This window comes from Centroberyx affinis, unplaced genomic scaffold (assembly GCF_046629955.1).
Source record: "Centroberyx affinis isolate AG114_WGS23_722 - 3 ecotype Tasmania unplaced genomic scaffold, CSIRO-AGI_Caff_v1 ptg001131l_1, whole genome shotgun sequence".
Taxonomy (NCBI): domain Eukaryota; kingdom Metazoa; phylum Chordata; class Actinopteri; order Beryciformes; family Berycidae; genus Centroberyx; species Centroberyx affinis.
Window position 1 is genome coordinate 861368 of NW_027279670.1, and position 14133 is coordinate 875500.

A 14133-nucleotide genomic window follows, 5' to 3' on the forward strand; every position below is an offset into this window, starting at 1 on the left:
GGTTACAATGTACTAAATCAGTGGTCCAAACAAACCAAAAAGGATTTACTGGCACAATCTAAACCTTAAATATAAATCTGGTCTGTCTATTTATCTTGTTGAAGGATCGAGCAACAGTTAAAAAGAATGTGAAAATATGCCGTCGGTCCTGTTACTGGATGATGGAGGAGGGACGTTCCATTTAAAAGACAAGAGCAACAGTCTGAACTACATTCAGTGCTCACAGTCAATAGCCAGGTAATATATAAGGAGATTAACTTCACCCTGATTAATTAATTAAAAATTTAAAACAATTTTAAAAAACTTTTTGGGAAAAAGCGAATCATGGAGAACACTACATCTCCGAAAGGTGAGTCCATGACATATCAACTCCAGCCTTCTCTCTCTCTCTCTCTCTCTCTCTCTCTCTCTCACTTTTTCAGTGTTTTTTTGCCTTACTAACTTTGTCTCACTCTCTGCCTTTCTCTTTCTGTCAGAGCTGAACGCTGTGCTTGTGGGATCAAAAATGTCACGGAAATATCTCGTTGGAAACATCATCCTGGGTAGAGAGGCATTTGAGCCCACAGTGATGCCGTCCCACTGTGAGAAGAGAGCGGGAGACGTATGCAGTCGAAGAGTCACGCTGGTCAAAACCCCCGGGTGGCTGAGGGGATATCGCCTCTGCGACACACCGGAACTCTTAAAGACAGAAGCGATGCTCAGTGTCTCTCTGTGTCCGCCTGGACCGCACGCTTTTATCCTGGTGGTTAGTGCTGATCTGGCATTCAAACAGGTACACAAGAAGTCAACATGGGAGCACTTTGAACATTTTTATGGCCAGAATGTCTGGGATCATGCTATAGTGGTCTTCAGTGGCCACAGAAGCTCTCACGAAACTATCGAACATTACATCAGGATGGAAGGGGAGCCACTTCGGTCGCTTCTAGAGGCTTGTGGTAACAGATACCATGTCCTATGTGAAGACAGTATGGGCAGTGATGTTAAGGTCCGAGAGTTGTTTGAGAAGATCGACGCCATGGTGGCAGGAAACAATTGCTGCCATTATGAAATTGAGAGCAAGTTGTTGCAGAGCATTGAGGAGAGGAGGACGGAAGTGGAAAAGAAAGCCAAGGAGATACGCCTGAGATCAGAAACGCAGAGGAAGAAGCTCAGAGCTCTCGTTCACATTTCTAATTGTTGTCTCATTACACACAGAAGAGGCGCTGCAGCTGAGAATTTTGATGCTTGGGTGGGTGTTTACTGGGAAGAGTATTTTGGGTGCTGAGATATTTCAGTCTGGTGTCAGGACAGTGGAAGCGTTGAAGCAAAGCGATGTGGTGGCTGGAAGACAAGTCGTCATTGTGGACACTCCTGGATGGTGGAAGTTCTTCCCAGCAACGTTTACTCCTCCATCAGCGAAGTCCGAGATTTTAAAAGGGGTGTCTCTATGCTCACCGTCGCCAAATGTCATTTTGCTGATGTTCCCACTTGACACATCATTCAACGAGGAACAGAGAAAAGTCACAGAAGACAACATGAGGCTGCTGGGAGACAGAGTGTGGAGACATGTGATTGTGGTGTTTACAATTGGGGAGTTTCTGGGGGACAAAACTGTTGAGCATTACATTGAGAGTGAGGGAAAGCCTCTCCATTGGCTTATTGAGAAATGTGGGTACAGGTACCAAGTCCTTAAGAATAATGTGGCTGATGCTGCTCAAGTAACGGAGCTACTGGAGAAGATGGAGGAGATGGTGGCAGGGAACTGTTCTTTTTACATAAGTGCTGACCCTGAAATACATGATCCACAACCAACCAAGAAGATCTCAGAGCAACTTACTATTGAATGGGATCGCACAAAGTGGGAAATGCGTCACATCCGTAAGGGGAATCATAGCATGGATGCTCCACTAACCTGTAAGTAGCCAACGATATTACCAGAAAGGTCTTTTTTTATACCTCTGCGTAATCATGTTTTGCATAGAGGTTGTGCCTGTGTAGATCGCAGACCAGGTCTGCGCAGAATGTTGCACCTAGGTATAAAGCTATAAAATGGCCATAGACACACATATTTCATGCATAACACTCATAGCTGCCACTCTTGATAGTATATTAAAGTCCCTCAATTTTTTGCTTGGTTGAATTGACATGATACTGTAGTTTCTGCCCCAGTGAGTACAGATGAGCCAATGTCAGAAATGTTGGAAGGAGAGGAGGAACATGTCCAGGATGAGACCTGGTTTGGTCTAGAAGCAGAAAGTGAAGATGGTGTGAGACCTGAAGTTCTAGCCAAATGGTCAGGGCTGCAGACGAGAGTCAGTCATAGAATATATCTTTTGGAAAGGTAATTCAATCAAATACCTGCAACCAAGCAATTTCTTTTTTAGTCAGTTTTCTATTGTTTAAACATTCTCTTTTTTTCACCATAGATGAGAGTATGGCCTCAGAGCCAGGTAGTGATGAGTTGCTGAGATCCAGACAAAAAGTCGTATCATGGCTGCAAAGACAAGGTACAGCTTTTCGTAAACATGCACATCAAACATGCTCTGCAATATCCGGATATGGGACAGCCTCTAACCCCAGCTTTAAACAGGAAGAGGAAGAGGATGAGTAAGAGAGTCAATATGAAACATAAGCGGTTGAAACTCCTCTGTTATGTACATTGTTTCATTCAGACATTGTTTCATTCAGCACTAAAACAGATTGTAAAGTAAGGTCTATGTACTCATGAATTCAAACTTTTTTGCTTACCAAAATACCAGTTCAATCAGTTCAGGGTATGGTATGACCTTTTTGTTATTATTCAGCGCTGGATTTATGTAGTTATTAAAGCTGTACATGTTATAATGGTGCAATCAACCCACAGTCCTTAACGTACTGTACCAAAAAATTTCAACTTAATGTTAACATTACCTTTACAAAATGATACAGCTATCTTACTGGCAGGGGTGAGAAGTAACAGGCTACATATGACAAATTCATTCTAGTTGACACATAAATGTCAACTTTTGTGGCCACCGAAAAAAACAAAAACTATTTAACAATCTTGAAGAAAATGGACAGAAACATCATCACACACCTTGAAATAATGTTTGGAGTAGATGGTAGTAAAACTATTCATTTTTCAACCTGTAAATTAGAATAAAATATCTGTTCAATCTATTCAAGATATTTGTTTGGGGATTCCAATGAGAACTGTTTTTGCTGCTTTTTGTTCAAAATGGAAGCACTTCAGGTTTCATATGGAAACCGTCAGATAATGATTGTACTGAGGCATTTTTGTTATGCCAGACATGTCTTTAATCGCAATCTCTGTAGAACCACTTCAAAAGTGATACACTACATATTAACTAAATTGAATGGATTTAAATCCCATATCAGTTCTCTTAATAAAAAAAACCATCATTTTGAATTGTAACATCCACAAGGAAAAATGAAAAGAAACTTAAGCACTGTCTCTTTGCATACAGTATCTTACTCCATACACTTCACATCTTCAAAACATGTTTAATAGATTATGGTGCAATTGTTGCTTTCTAAATAATGTTTTGTAACAGTTATCACAATTTATCAGACAGACAAGCCTTTTCATGACAAGTTACTGTACCTCAGACACAATGTTAAGGGCCTCAGAATCATTTTGAATTAATAAAGCAAAAGGCTAAAGTTTGATAATGAGATCAAACAAACACACTCTCTCCTTTCACCTATTCGGTCCAGGACACCTTCAGATCAAAGGGTTCCTTTCTTTCAATGACATCAAAATATTCAATAGCATTGGGGATTGAACCCACATGATTCAGATTCTTAAACATCTGCTGTTTGTGAGGCAGTTTGTTCATTCTTAGAGTTAGTTCTCATATTAAAATGAAACCAGCCTTCACTGTTTTTTATATTTTTTTAATACATTTTCACCCCAGATGACATTAGTATGTTTTTTTTTTAAATATTAAACTTTTTGGCTATATTTTTGAAGCTTATATGTTCAAAGAACTCAGTGGTGATGCGGTTAATAAATCATGGCATTCAGCTCACAGGCGAAGACCAAAAGGCATAATCTTGTGAACTCAGGACCCGAAGGGGTGTGTGGTGAGGTGTATGGTGTGTATGGTGTGTGTGTGTGTGTGTGTGTTAGGAGGGAAAGGGAATGGGGAAAACAAGAAGAGCGATGGAGACAAGAGGGGTATAAACAAAGGAGAATGGAGGATGAGACAGCGATCGATGCATAGAACATGGTAGAAAAGATGAAGGGGAAAAGAGAGTGAAGAGATGAGGAAGACAGAGATGATAGAGAGAGAGAGGACTGCAGAGACATGAGAGAGAGAGAGCGATGATGAGTTGTGGACGTTTTGCTGGATCCCACTGAGGCTCCTGGGTTCCTAAACAGCAGTAGTGGGGATTAGGAAGACCAGGGATTACCAGCGGAATGGGAAGATGGGATCTCTCTGTTTTATCAGAGTTAACATTAATCCTGCTGTAATCCCACTACATCTCTGTGTTCTGACACAGGCACATGTGCACACACACACATGTATAGACACACACAGACACTGATATACACACACCCGTAATGTAGTGGTAGATAAAAGGTAAATGTTGACTTCCAGTTGGTGATAATCAGAAGGCAAACCACCAATATAATCAAAAATCAATTCTATTTTATATTAGGCTTTCCCCCCTTAAAAAAAATAAAATAAATAATAATAATAATAATAATAACCTTTATTTATAGCACCTTTCATACACAACATGCAGCTGAAAGTGCTTTACATCAATAGAACAGCAATAGCAATATGCACTGCATTAAAAGAATCAAATCAAGTAAAAATAAAAAGATAAGAATATCCATATAAATAAAGTGAATTGCATTAAAAGAACACAATCAAATTAAATTAAAAGGACCATATCTACTTCTTACTATGGTATATGCTATGAATTTAGGTTATATATAGGCTGTTTGTCAGCCTAAAAAAGTGGGTAAACTGAACCCACTAATAAAAAGGTGGGTAGACTGTGGGTTTAGAAAATTAAGAAAGAAAACACAGGTGGGATCTATACAGTATGGTGTGTGTCCCCTTTGTGTTCAGTCTGATAATCAGTCAGGCCACAACATTCCTCCTTTGATACGTTACTCATTAACATGTTTTCATGGTGTGTCATTGTGTGACCCTTCTTACGGAGCATAACTCATGACGCCATTTGATCACCTTAAACACTGACTTTCTGGTCTTTAACGCAAACACACATTCACTCACACATGCATACACATACACACGGATGCATGTACAGATGCGTATACATACACAATGAACACAACATACTAAATATGCACACACACATACACACTCAAATGCACAGAGGATTTTACAATGTCTGGTCAAGGTGACTGGAGGTTGAGTCTGTCTGCAGGCTGCAGGATGATGTAGAGTTATAGATCTTGGGATAAAAGAGAGAGAGGAGAGGAGACAGAGATGTGAGGCCATGTAGGTACAGTATATTCCCTCGATTACACATAACTCTTTTATTGAGAAAGTTAGGTGCAATCGAGGTGGAGTTTTTAAGAACCTCTAGCCCTCTATGCCCTTGAGAGTATCACTCTCTCTACCTTACAGTCAGCTTGGAGTTTATTGTTGGACAACTGGTGACTAATGATTCTGTGCAAATTCAATCCATATTGAAAACATTTATACTATGCATTATGTATATTGTGTAACATATCTGTATATGTCTGTATATTCTGCTGCTTTCATTTGCGCCATTTCACCAAGGACTATTCCCAGTGTATGTCAATGCACCTGGTGCTTGACTCTGATTCATCAGTGTTTGCTGTATTGGTGATCAAATCCACTTGATTTCCACAAAGCACGTATGTTAATACTATTAATAGGTACTCAAGCTACATGTACATAACTGGATATCTTACAATGAGTGCTTATGGCATCATGGAATTTTTTCCATCTATGTTTTATTCAGTGTTGGGGATAACGCAACACATAATACTTTAACTGAGTAAAATTAAACTGTAAAATGGGGTAGTGTCAATATTGCTATTTTGTTTTTTTCAGGGGAAAAAAGTTACATTCATAATCACCTCTGCTGAAGTGTACCAAGACACTGACTGAATTTATATTGTGGCTCATTTCCTGTTGTTGTTGTTAAGCTCAAATCAAAGATGGGGGCTGAGATGTCTCTTTGCTTTAATTTTCACCTTTGGAAACACACACTTGGAGTTAATTTAGTGGAGAGGGAGAAATATTTTAGTCAAATATGTCCTCTACATGGCTAAATTGATGGATGTGCCAACATGCCAGATGAAACTGTAATGGTCTCTTGTGGAGAAACTGGGTTGTTGTAGCAGCAAATAGATATAGGAGCAGAGAATAATAGAATTTAAAAAAGAATATAACAATTGGGGATTATATAAATATATGCAATCAACAATATCGACGAGAGGGAATGAAGGAAGAGTATGTGGAAAAGTACGGACTACATTATCAGGGTCTGCAAAATAACAGTAGAACTTACTGAGACAAAGCAGAAGAATGAATGCGGGATATGAATGATAAGAAAACATGCCAAAATAAATAAATAAGTGTATGCAGTGTGAAATAGGTGGAAACATTATAAAAAATATCAATATATATGCAATATATAATGACGAAAAGGATCTTGCTGTTGAGTGTGTTTGTGAGAATAACATAATACAATACAATTTAATACATAATACAATAAAAGTTTTACAAATTGAATTTACTCTCCACAGACAGAAATATTGGAATAAATAAATACTTTGATAAAAAGATAATATGGAATACAATACTATTTTTATATCTTCCCAAACACTGGTGATGTTGTCACTGTGTGAGAAACAACAGGCGGCTGGAAAGGTCATGTGAGCTACAAATGTGGGAGAAATAATCAATCATCCTGTTAAATAGAATTCTCCAAAGGACATTGAGGCCACGTATAGAATCGGTTTCATCCTCTGTGAAAGCCACGCTGCCTTCCCACATTTCCCGATGAATTACTGGCACGGGGCGAATGAGATTTGATGGTTTGGTGGATGATTGATTTGATCCATTGGGAACATTAATTCACGTGCCGCCGTGAGAAGTCGAGGGGAATGTTGTAGTGTTGTAATCCCAGAACAGATCTAACAAGGAGGTTGGACTCCTCCGCTCTGAGCTCTGCTCCAGAGACAAACCTAATGAATATGGCAGAGGAGAGCTGCAGAGAGAGAGGAAAGAGATGGTTTTGGAATTGGTGTTTGGATGTATGCAAAAATCTCACTGATTGTGAGAAAAGGACAATATTGTTGAAGATGATGATTATCTAGACACCGAGACATTTTCCATCCTGATAGGGATGTGAGTGCGAGGAGAAGATTCCACAGCATAAAGTTTGGTGCATGAGTGTGTGTGTGTGTGTGTGTGTCTTTTGAGGAGGCAGCATGGTAAGAGGTATGGACTTGGAGGGTAGTGATAAATGTGAAAGAGGCATCACCCAGTCACTGCACCAGGGTTTGTGTGTGTCCCTGTTTGATGGAGTTACTACAAAAAAGCATCTGGCTGCACTCTGTCCTCTTCACATAAAAGGCAAATAGCTTAGATTAAAATGGCAGAGAGCAGATTAAAGTGGCACAGCCGGGGAAGTTATTGTAAAGAGCTGACAGACGGGATGAACGAGAGGGTGTCAAAAGCGACAAATAGCGAGTTGGACTCCCTCTCTCCCTCTCTGTCTCTCCCTGTGTGTATGTGTGTGTATAAAAGGAAGAGATTTTGTCAGACAGAATGAATGAGGGAGACAAAGAAATGAATCACTGGGTTTTGGTTTGGGGAGAAAGGGGTGGGAGGTGTGTGAGTGTGTGTGTGTGTGTGTGTGTGTGTGTGTGTGTGTGGCTGGGCGGGAACAAATTCAAATATAGAATACAGAAGAAAACCAGAAGAATATAAACTGACTTTCAGCGACTTTAAATGAAAGAAAATGATTGAGTGTGAAAGGGTGAACGGATGCTGCCAAGGGAGGCTGTGCCAGATAACCTTTCCTTGCTTCCCAGTGACCCTTGCAGTGAAGCGTCATGGGTAGAAAACCGACAGCCATAGCATCATGGGTAGGAAGCATATGGTGGAGCAGGAGGGGGCGGAGAACACAGCCACATCCAAACATGATTTCCAGAAAAAGAGAGGGAGAGGCTTTTACTTTTGTTGTTAATTAATGAAACATCTCACAACAAAACAGAGGACGTAATTAAAATCAACTTAAAAACTCATCAACCACGCATCCGCACACACACACACACACACACACACACACACACACACACACACACACAACAATAACAGTATTTACAATGCTGGCAGCCCTCACAGGTACAATTAGCATTTTAATACAAATGGTCAGACCCTCTTCTCCCACCATACATATTGCATTGTGGGGCCCCCAAGCATTCATAAATGAGACAATGTCATTTCTGAGAGAAAACACATGCACTCCACCCCAAGGTGTGCAGGGACCGTTTTCGCTTTATTGCTACAGGGTCTGCAGGACACAAAGCCCTCACCTCCCTGGAGAGAGAGAGAGAGAGAGAGATATTAGAGAGAGAGATTAAATGTATGGATCGGGACAGACCTGAACAGAGACAGATGTATAGTGAGAGAGAGAGTGACTGGCAACAGAAGCCTTGACAGAAGACGAGATAAGGATGGACAAACAGAGCCAGATATACAGCGAAAAAGAGAGATACATACTGTATATTTAGATAGATAGAGAGAGAGAGAGATAGAGAGAGAGAGAGAGAGAGATAGAGAGAGAGAGAGAGAGAGAGATTGTTCAATATATGGATCAAGATTGGTGAGAGTGGTCCATCTGCATGAGGACCAGAGAGGGATTTCAAGTCAGTGTAAACAACACATTGCATGGAGTTTGTGTAATCTAGTTTGCTGACGACCTCATGCGTACAAACATGTCATATGTACTAGGCCAAATAAATAATGTCATGGGAAATCTCAACAGGATTAACTCCACATTAAACTGTCAGCCAGCACATACAGCATGCGCGCCACACGCACAAGCACGCGCTCAGGATGGCGTCCGGCTAATCACCCAATTATGACTTCGGGGGGATCAAGATGAAGGCCATGCAGCTGGTCAGCGAATCAGAGACAAGCGGAAGATGGGAGAGTCGAGGAGGGGAAGATAATTCCTTCTCACACTTGGTGTCGGTCGCTCCGCTGTGGCCTACATTGAGACAGAGCTCCACACTGACTTAAGGGTTGGTCGACACTGCCCCCAAGCTCCCCGAAACTCAAGCCAGTCACGCCTTGAAGAAAGCATGAAGAACAGCAAACTGATGGAGAAGAATTACAATGACTGAAGCATGTGCTCACAGCGGACCCTGCAGACCCACTTAGCCCGTTTTGTCTGACATTAATGTGGAATATTTTTTCCTTCAGGCAACATTTCTATCGATTGTTCCGGTATATTATTCAGGTATCCTTTGGATGGAGCTGCACCATGAGTGACAGGGCAAAAATAAATCCACCTCATCTGGAGGGATGAAGCAAGGAGACAAACATGGGAGATGGGGAGAGAGAGAGAGAGAGGGGGGGGGGGGGGGGGGGGGGGGGGATCACTGAAAATAAACATAATATGGGAGGGAGATAGAGATAAATAGAGGATTGAAGATGCTCAGAACACAGCAGCACGAGAGAGAGAGGCAAAACCGATAGACAGATAGAGAGAGAGAGAATGATTGAAAAGGCATAGAACATGAGAAAGAGAGTGTGATGTGAGTGTTGGGGAGTTATTTAAAAAATAAATAAAATAAAGGCTGCAGAGGTCAGATATGGGTCACTGGCAGCCAATCGGTTACCACTGTCACCTCTGACACTATGGTCCTTTGTATTAAAACTGACATGAACAGAAGTGCCGGGTGGGGCGGCAGGGGTGGAGGAGTGGAAGGGGATGGGGATGAGGGAAGGAGGAGATGCAGGAGAAAGAGGGGTGAGCGGAAAAGGAGGCGAGAGAAAGATAAGAAAAAGTAAGAGATACAGAGACAGGCAGAGGAAGGTATCCATTATGCTTGTACAGAGCGGATGGCCTTGGCATCTGGCATTACTGTGACAGATTAAGGGTTAATGTCCAACTGGAAGTCCTTAATAGGAGAAAGGAATACTTCCCGTCATGCCCACACACACACGCGCACACACACACGCGCACACACACACACACACACACACACACAGTGGGGAGTATGCTGCCGAAAGGGTTCCAGTAAAAACAGTGGTTCTGATAATAATTGCAGTGGTTATTGCCCATGCACATATCTCCCAGCCATTATTCCACCCACTGCAACACAAGCGGGTTTTCGCTATGTAGCCAACATTAAATCTCCTCAATCTCCGTCTCCTCCTCCAACACTGGAGATAGTAGAACTGAGGAGGAGAGGATTTCAAAACACACACACACATGCTTGCTCTGGAATGACAGAGGGACTACAGTGCAAACCACTGTAACAGGAGTTTTGATTCTCATTCTATAATAATGAAGAGTGGACAGGTTTGTTAAGTAGTACAGTATGTGTGTGTGCGTGCGTGCGTGCGTGCGTGCGTGCGTGTGTGTGTGAGAGAGAGAGAGAGAGAGAAAGAGAGAGAGACAGAGAGAAAGCATGCAGAAAAATGAGTGAATGAATGTGTCAATGAGTGAGTGAATAAATTAATTTGAAAATGAATGAATGAATGCCTGCATGGCTTAGACAATGGGTGCTAAAAACCATTTCTTGCCTGTGCTGGTTGCTAGGTGACAGTACTGCGTGCCAATGCAGTAGGTAAGTGTGAGTGCGTGTGTGAGTGTGTGTGTGTGTATGTGTGTGTAGTGGGAGACTCCAATGCAGCCCTTGCAAGACTGTTACCAGAGTTGCTCTTTTTTCATCTAACTGTAAAACAAACCTGTAGGTCAGTGGTTTCCGGTCCCTTCCTGCTGGTTTTCCATCCTACCAGCTAGTTAATTGCAGTTAATTGCATTAACCTGGTGCCCCAGGTGTAAATCAGTCCCTGATTGGATGATGAGAAGCAGCAGGACTCAGGTCATGGGGACCAGGCTTGAAAACTGCAGCTGTAGGTGACTTCTGGGTGACTTTAATATAATGTTTTTGCTTCTTTTTTTTATCACAGCTATCTCTTGGATATACACATATTTCTCTTGACAACATTTAGTCAGTATTGCTTCTGTGTATTTGAGGTGAAGTGCAGTGTTTTGGTCAAAAAAACTGTCTGGCTCTCAGGAAGGCATTCGCTTTCTGCACATCTTAATCAGCAAGTGATCACGTGATGCTAGCATAAAGCTATTCAAGTGTGTGTTCTCAGGTATTTGTTCTGTAAGTGTGTGTTAAGTGTGGGCGTGTACACGGTATTTCTCCCTTTATCCTGCGTCATAGCTACCCTCTGCCTTAAGAAACTACTCCTCAAAAGTTTTAACTGAACAGGAAGCTGCAGTCGAGGAGACATGGCGGCTGGATTGGGACGAAAATAGACCACTAAATAAGAAAGGAAAACTCTTTTTAAAGGGAGGCAGTCACGCTCGGGATTCAGCAGAGGGACGCCGGGTAAAAATAACCCCGCAGTTTCTATTTCTCTCCTCTGTCGTCTTCCCTGGCTCCTCTACCTCCTCCGCCGGTGGGTTATTTTTAGCTCACGATGTTTCTCATTCAGAGAGCGAAAGCGCCTGTCTGCCACCGGGGCGCACGTGAGTCCTCCGCACGTGCGCTCGCGTCCGTGCGGTGTAGGCACGACGACCACCGGTACCGAGGCCGGGGGAGGGGGGCGTAGAGAGAAAGAACAGAAAGATAAGATGAGGAAGTGAAGATGACTCATTGTTAAATTAAACGACACGACTCCCAGGGAGAGAGAGAGAGAGAGAGAGAGAGAGATGAAGAAGGAGGAGGAGAGAGAGAGAGGGAGGGATGGATGGATAGATGGATAGGTGTGTGATAGACAGGAAAGCTTTGGTGTGTGGCTGAATCACACAGATAGACTTTGGGCTGACATATACTCTAGATGAGTGATGGGATAGGCGGTGGCATATTTGTCATGCTGCAAATACAGTAAGACATTGAAAAATGTGTGTGTAGGTGTGTGTGTGTGTGTCCATCCCAGCAAAAGACCTTCCATTGACAACATTCATTCCCTAACTCCTAACCCTAATCATAATCCTAACCCAACACTAATCTTAATTCTAATCCTTACTTTTACTTTTTTAATTACACGATTGTTACCTAAACCTAATCCTGATTCTAAACTTAATCCTAGACCCAAATCCTAACCCTAAACTAGCCCTATTGAGGAAGTAAGGATCAGACAAAATGACCTCGCTTAGCAAAAACATCGTCACTCTGAAGGTCTAAAAATCGAACTGGTTCTCAGAAGGATAGAAGCACAAGAACACACATACACACACACACACATACAGTATGCACACACAGATAAAAGCACAATCAAATGCACTCTTCCTGTACTGGAGAAAGGAACATGTGAAATGTAATGGCTATTGATTCGTCACCTCTCTCACAGCCTCCTTCCTTTGTTCTGCTCCACAGGGGTTGCATGCTGTCCTCTGTTGCCTTAACAAGAACTGCTGTCAAACTTTAAGTCGTCACCTCGACCTCAGAGAAAACTTTCCCCACACAAAGTTGTTTGTGTGAGTGCGAAGAGTGTGTGTGTGTGTGTGTGTGTGTGTGTGTGTGTATGAGTGTGTACTGTATGTGCATGACAGCCTTGGCAGTGAGTGACTAAATGAATCAATCCAAGTGACAGCTCAGTATTGTGTCACTGCTTACATCTAGTGGTGGAGGGGCAAACTGCAGCCAGGCCATCATAACATCAGCATAGCATTTTTGGCCCCAATGACAAATGAATCCCCAACCTTGACAGGATTAGTGCCATGTTCTACCCATTGGCAAGGCAGGCAATACAGATACAAGTATGGAGAAACATCATGATTACATGTGCATAATAATGCCACTATTGCCAAAACTCAGATTAAAACAATAGTGTTACCTGTTCACATGATTCTATGAAGTGATGCCTCTCCTAATAATTGGTTTACATGTGACATGGTTATTGTCTTGATCCTTTTGATCTAAGCAGCCTTTACAGAACATGAGCTATGCCACCAACTACACAAGCTCAACTTGGTCCCACTCTGGCTGGTCTCTATTAATGCAAGTAAAATCAGAGTAACGAGTATGTTATGTGTTTATACTTCCTCCAACTAACAGCATAAAACCAACTGAAACCACTATGTAATCGCATTACAATCACATTTGTTGTGTGCATGCAAATAAACTGTTTTGAGCAAGGAGCCTACAGATATTTGAAGTATGTAGAGGAACTGTTCTGTGTCAGATAAAAAGGGGGTGCAATATAATTGCTAACGAAGGGCAGATGCTTGGATATTGTGTGTGTGTGCGTGTGTGTGCGTGTGTGTGTGTGTGTGTGTGTGTGTGTATATAACCAGATATTTTAGCCCCCTTTGGCATTTTCCAAAGACTCAATTGGTGTTCTTCCTCTCCCTGAATCAGAAAAATTTTACTTTTTAAAATGTAACGTCTTTAGCAATACCCTGTCTGGATTCATTTTCTGCTTGGGTTGAGGTCAAAACCGATGCATCTGATTGGACAAAGGAACATTACACTGCACTGTCTGGTCCTGCTTGGGTCAAAAAACCCTACTGGTCAATAATTCAAACCTATTGATTGAATCTCTAGACGACTGGTGAACTTTTCTTGTCTTGACCCTTCAGACATTTCAGACCAATTTGGGTCTGGGCTAACCCATGATATTTAACAGGATGGATTGCTCTGGGAATAGTTGTGTGATACAGTTGCCCGTGAATTTGAATGAACTCCAGGAATGTTTCGGTGTGAATTATGCAAAACATTTCAGACTGAAAGTCAACCTACACCTCCACTAAAAGTTATATAAACCAATGAGGACACAGACATTTTACGGTGGTTACGCCCCCTGTGGGAGTGCATTGGTAATAACTTTATTGCAAAAATACAGGTTCCCTCTTTCCCCGAGCAACACTACCCCAGAACTGACACACACAGCCTACACACACCCACATACAACAAGCCATCTGCAACACGTGTTTCTCCAC

The 14133-nt window shown here is 41.9% G+C and overlaps 1 protein-coding gene across 1 annotated transcript; it reads left to right on the forward strand.

The window, feature by feature from the left end:
* Window positions 1-224: 224 nt before the first annotated feature.
* LOC139647970 (GTPase IMAP family member 4-like) lies at window positions 225-2013 on the forward strand. Its single transcript, XM_071523992.1, has 3 exons — window positions 225-349; window positions 477-1159; window positions 1978-2013. Exons 1-3 carry the CDS (start codon window positions 325-327, stop codon window positions 2011-2013), a joined length of 744 nt encoding a protein of 247 aa, XP_071380093.1. The 5' UTR covers window positions 225-324.
* Window positions 2014-14133: the final 12120 nt, after the last annotated feature.

Coding starts and splice junctions, on each gene's coding strand:
- LOC139647970 (XM_071523992.1), top strand. CDS start 325: ATGGAGAACACTACATCTCCGAAAG. Junction 350..476: donor GAACACTACATCTCCGAAAG/GTGAGTCCATGA, acceptor TCTTTCTGTCAG/AGCTGAACGCTGTGCTTGTG. Junction 1,160..1,977: donor GGAAGAAGCTCAGAGCTCTC/GTTCACATTTCT, acceptor GTGCCTGTGTAG/ATCGCAGACCAGGTCTGCGC.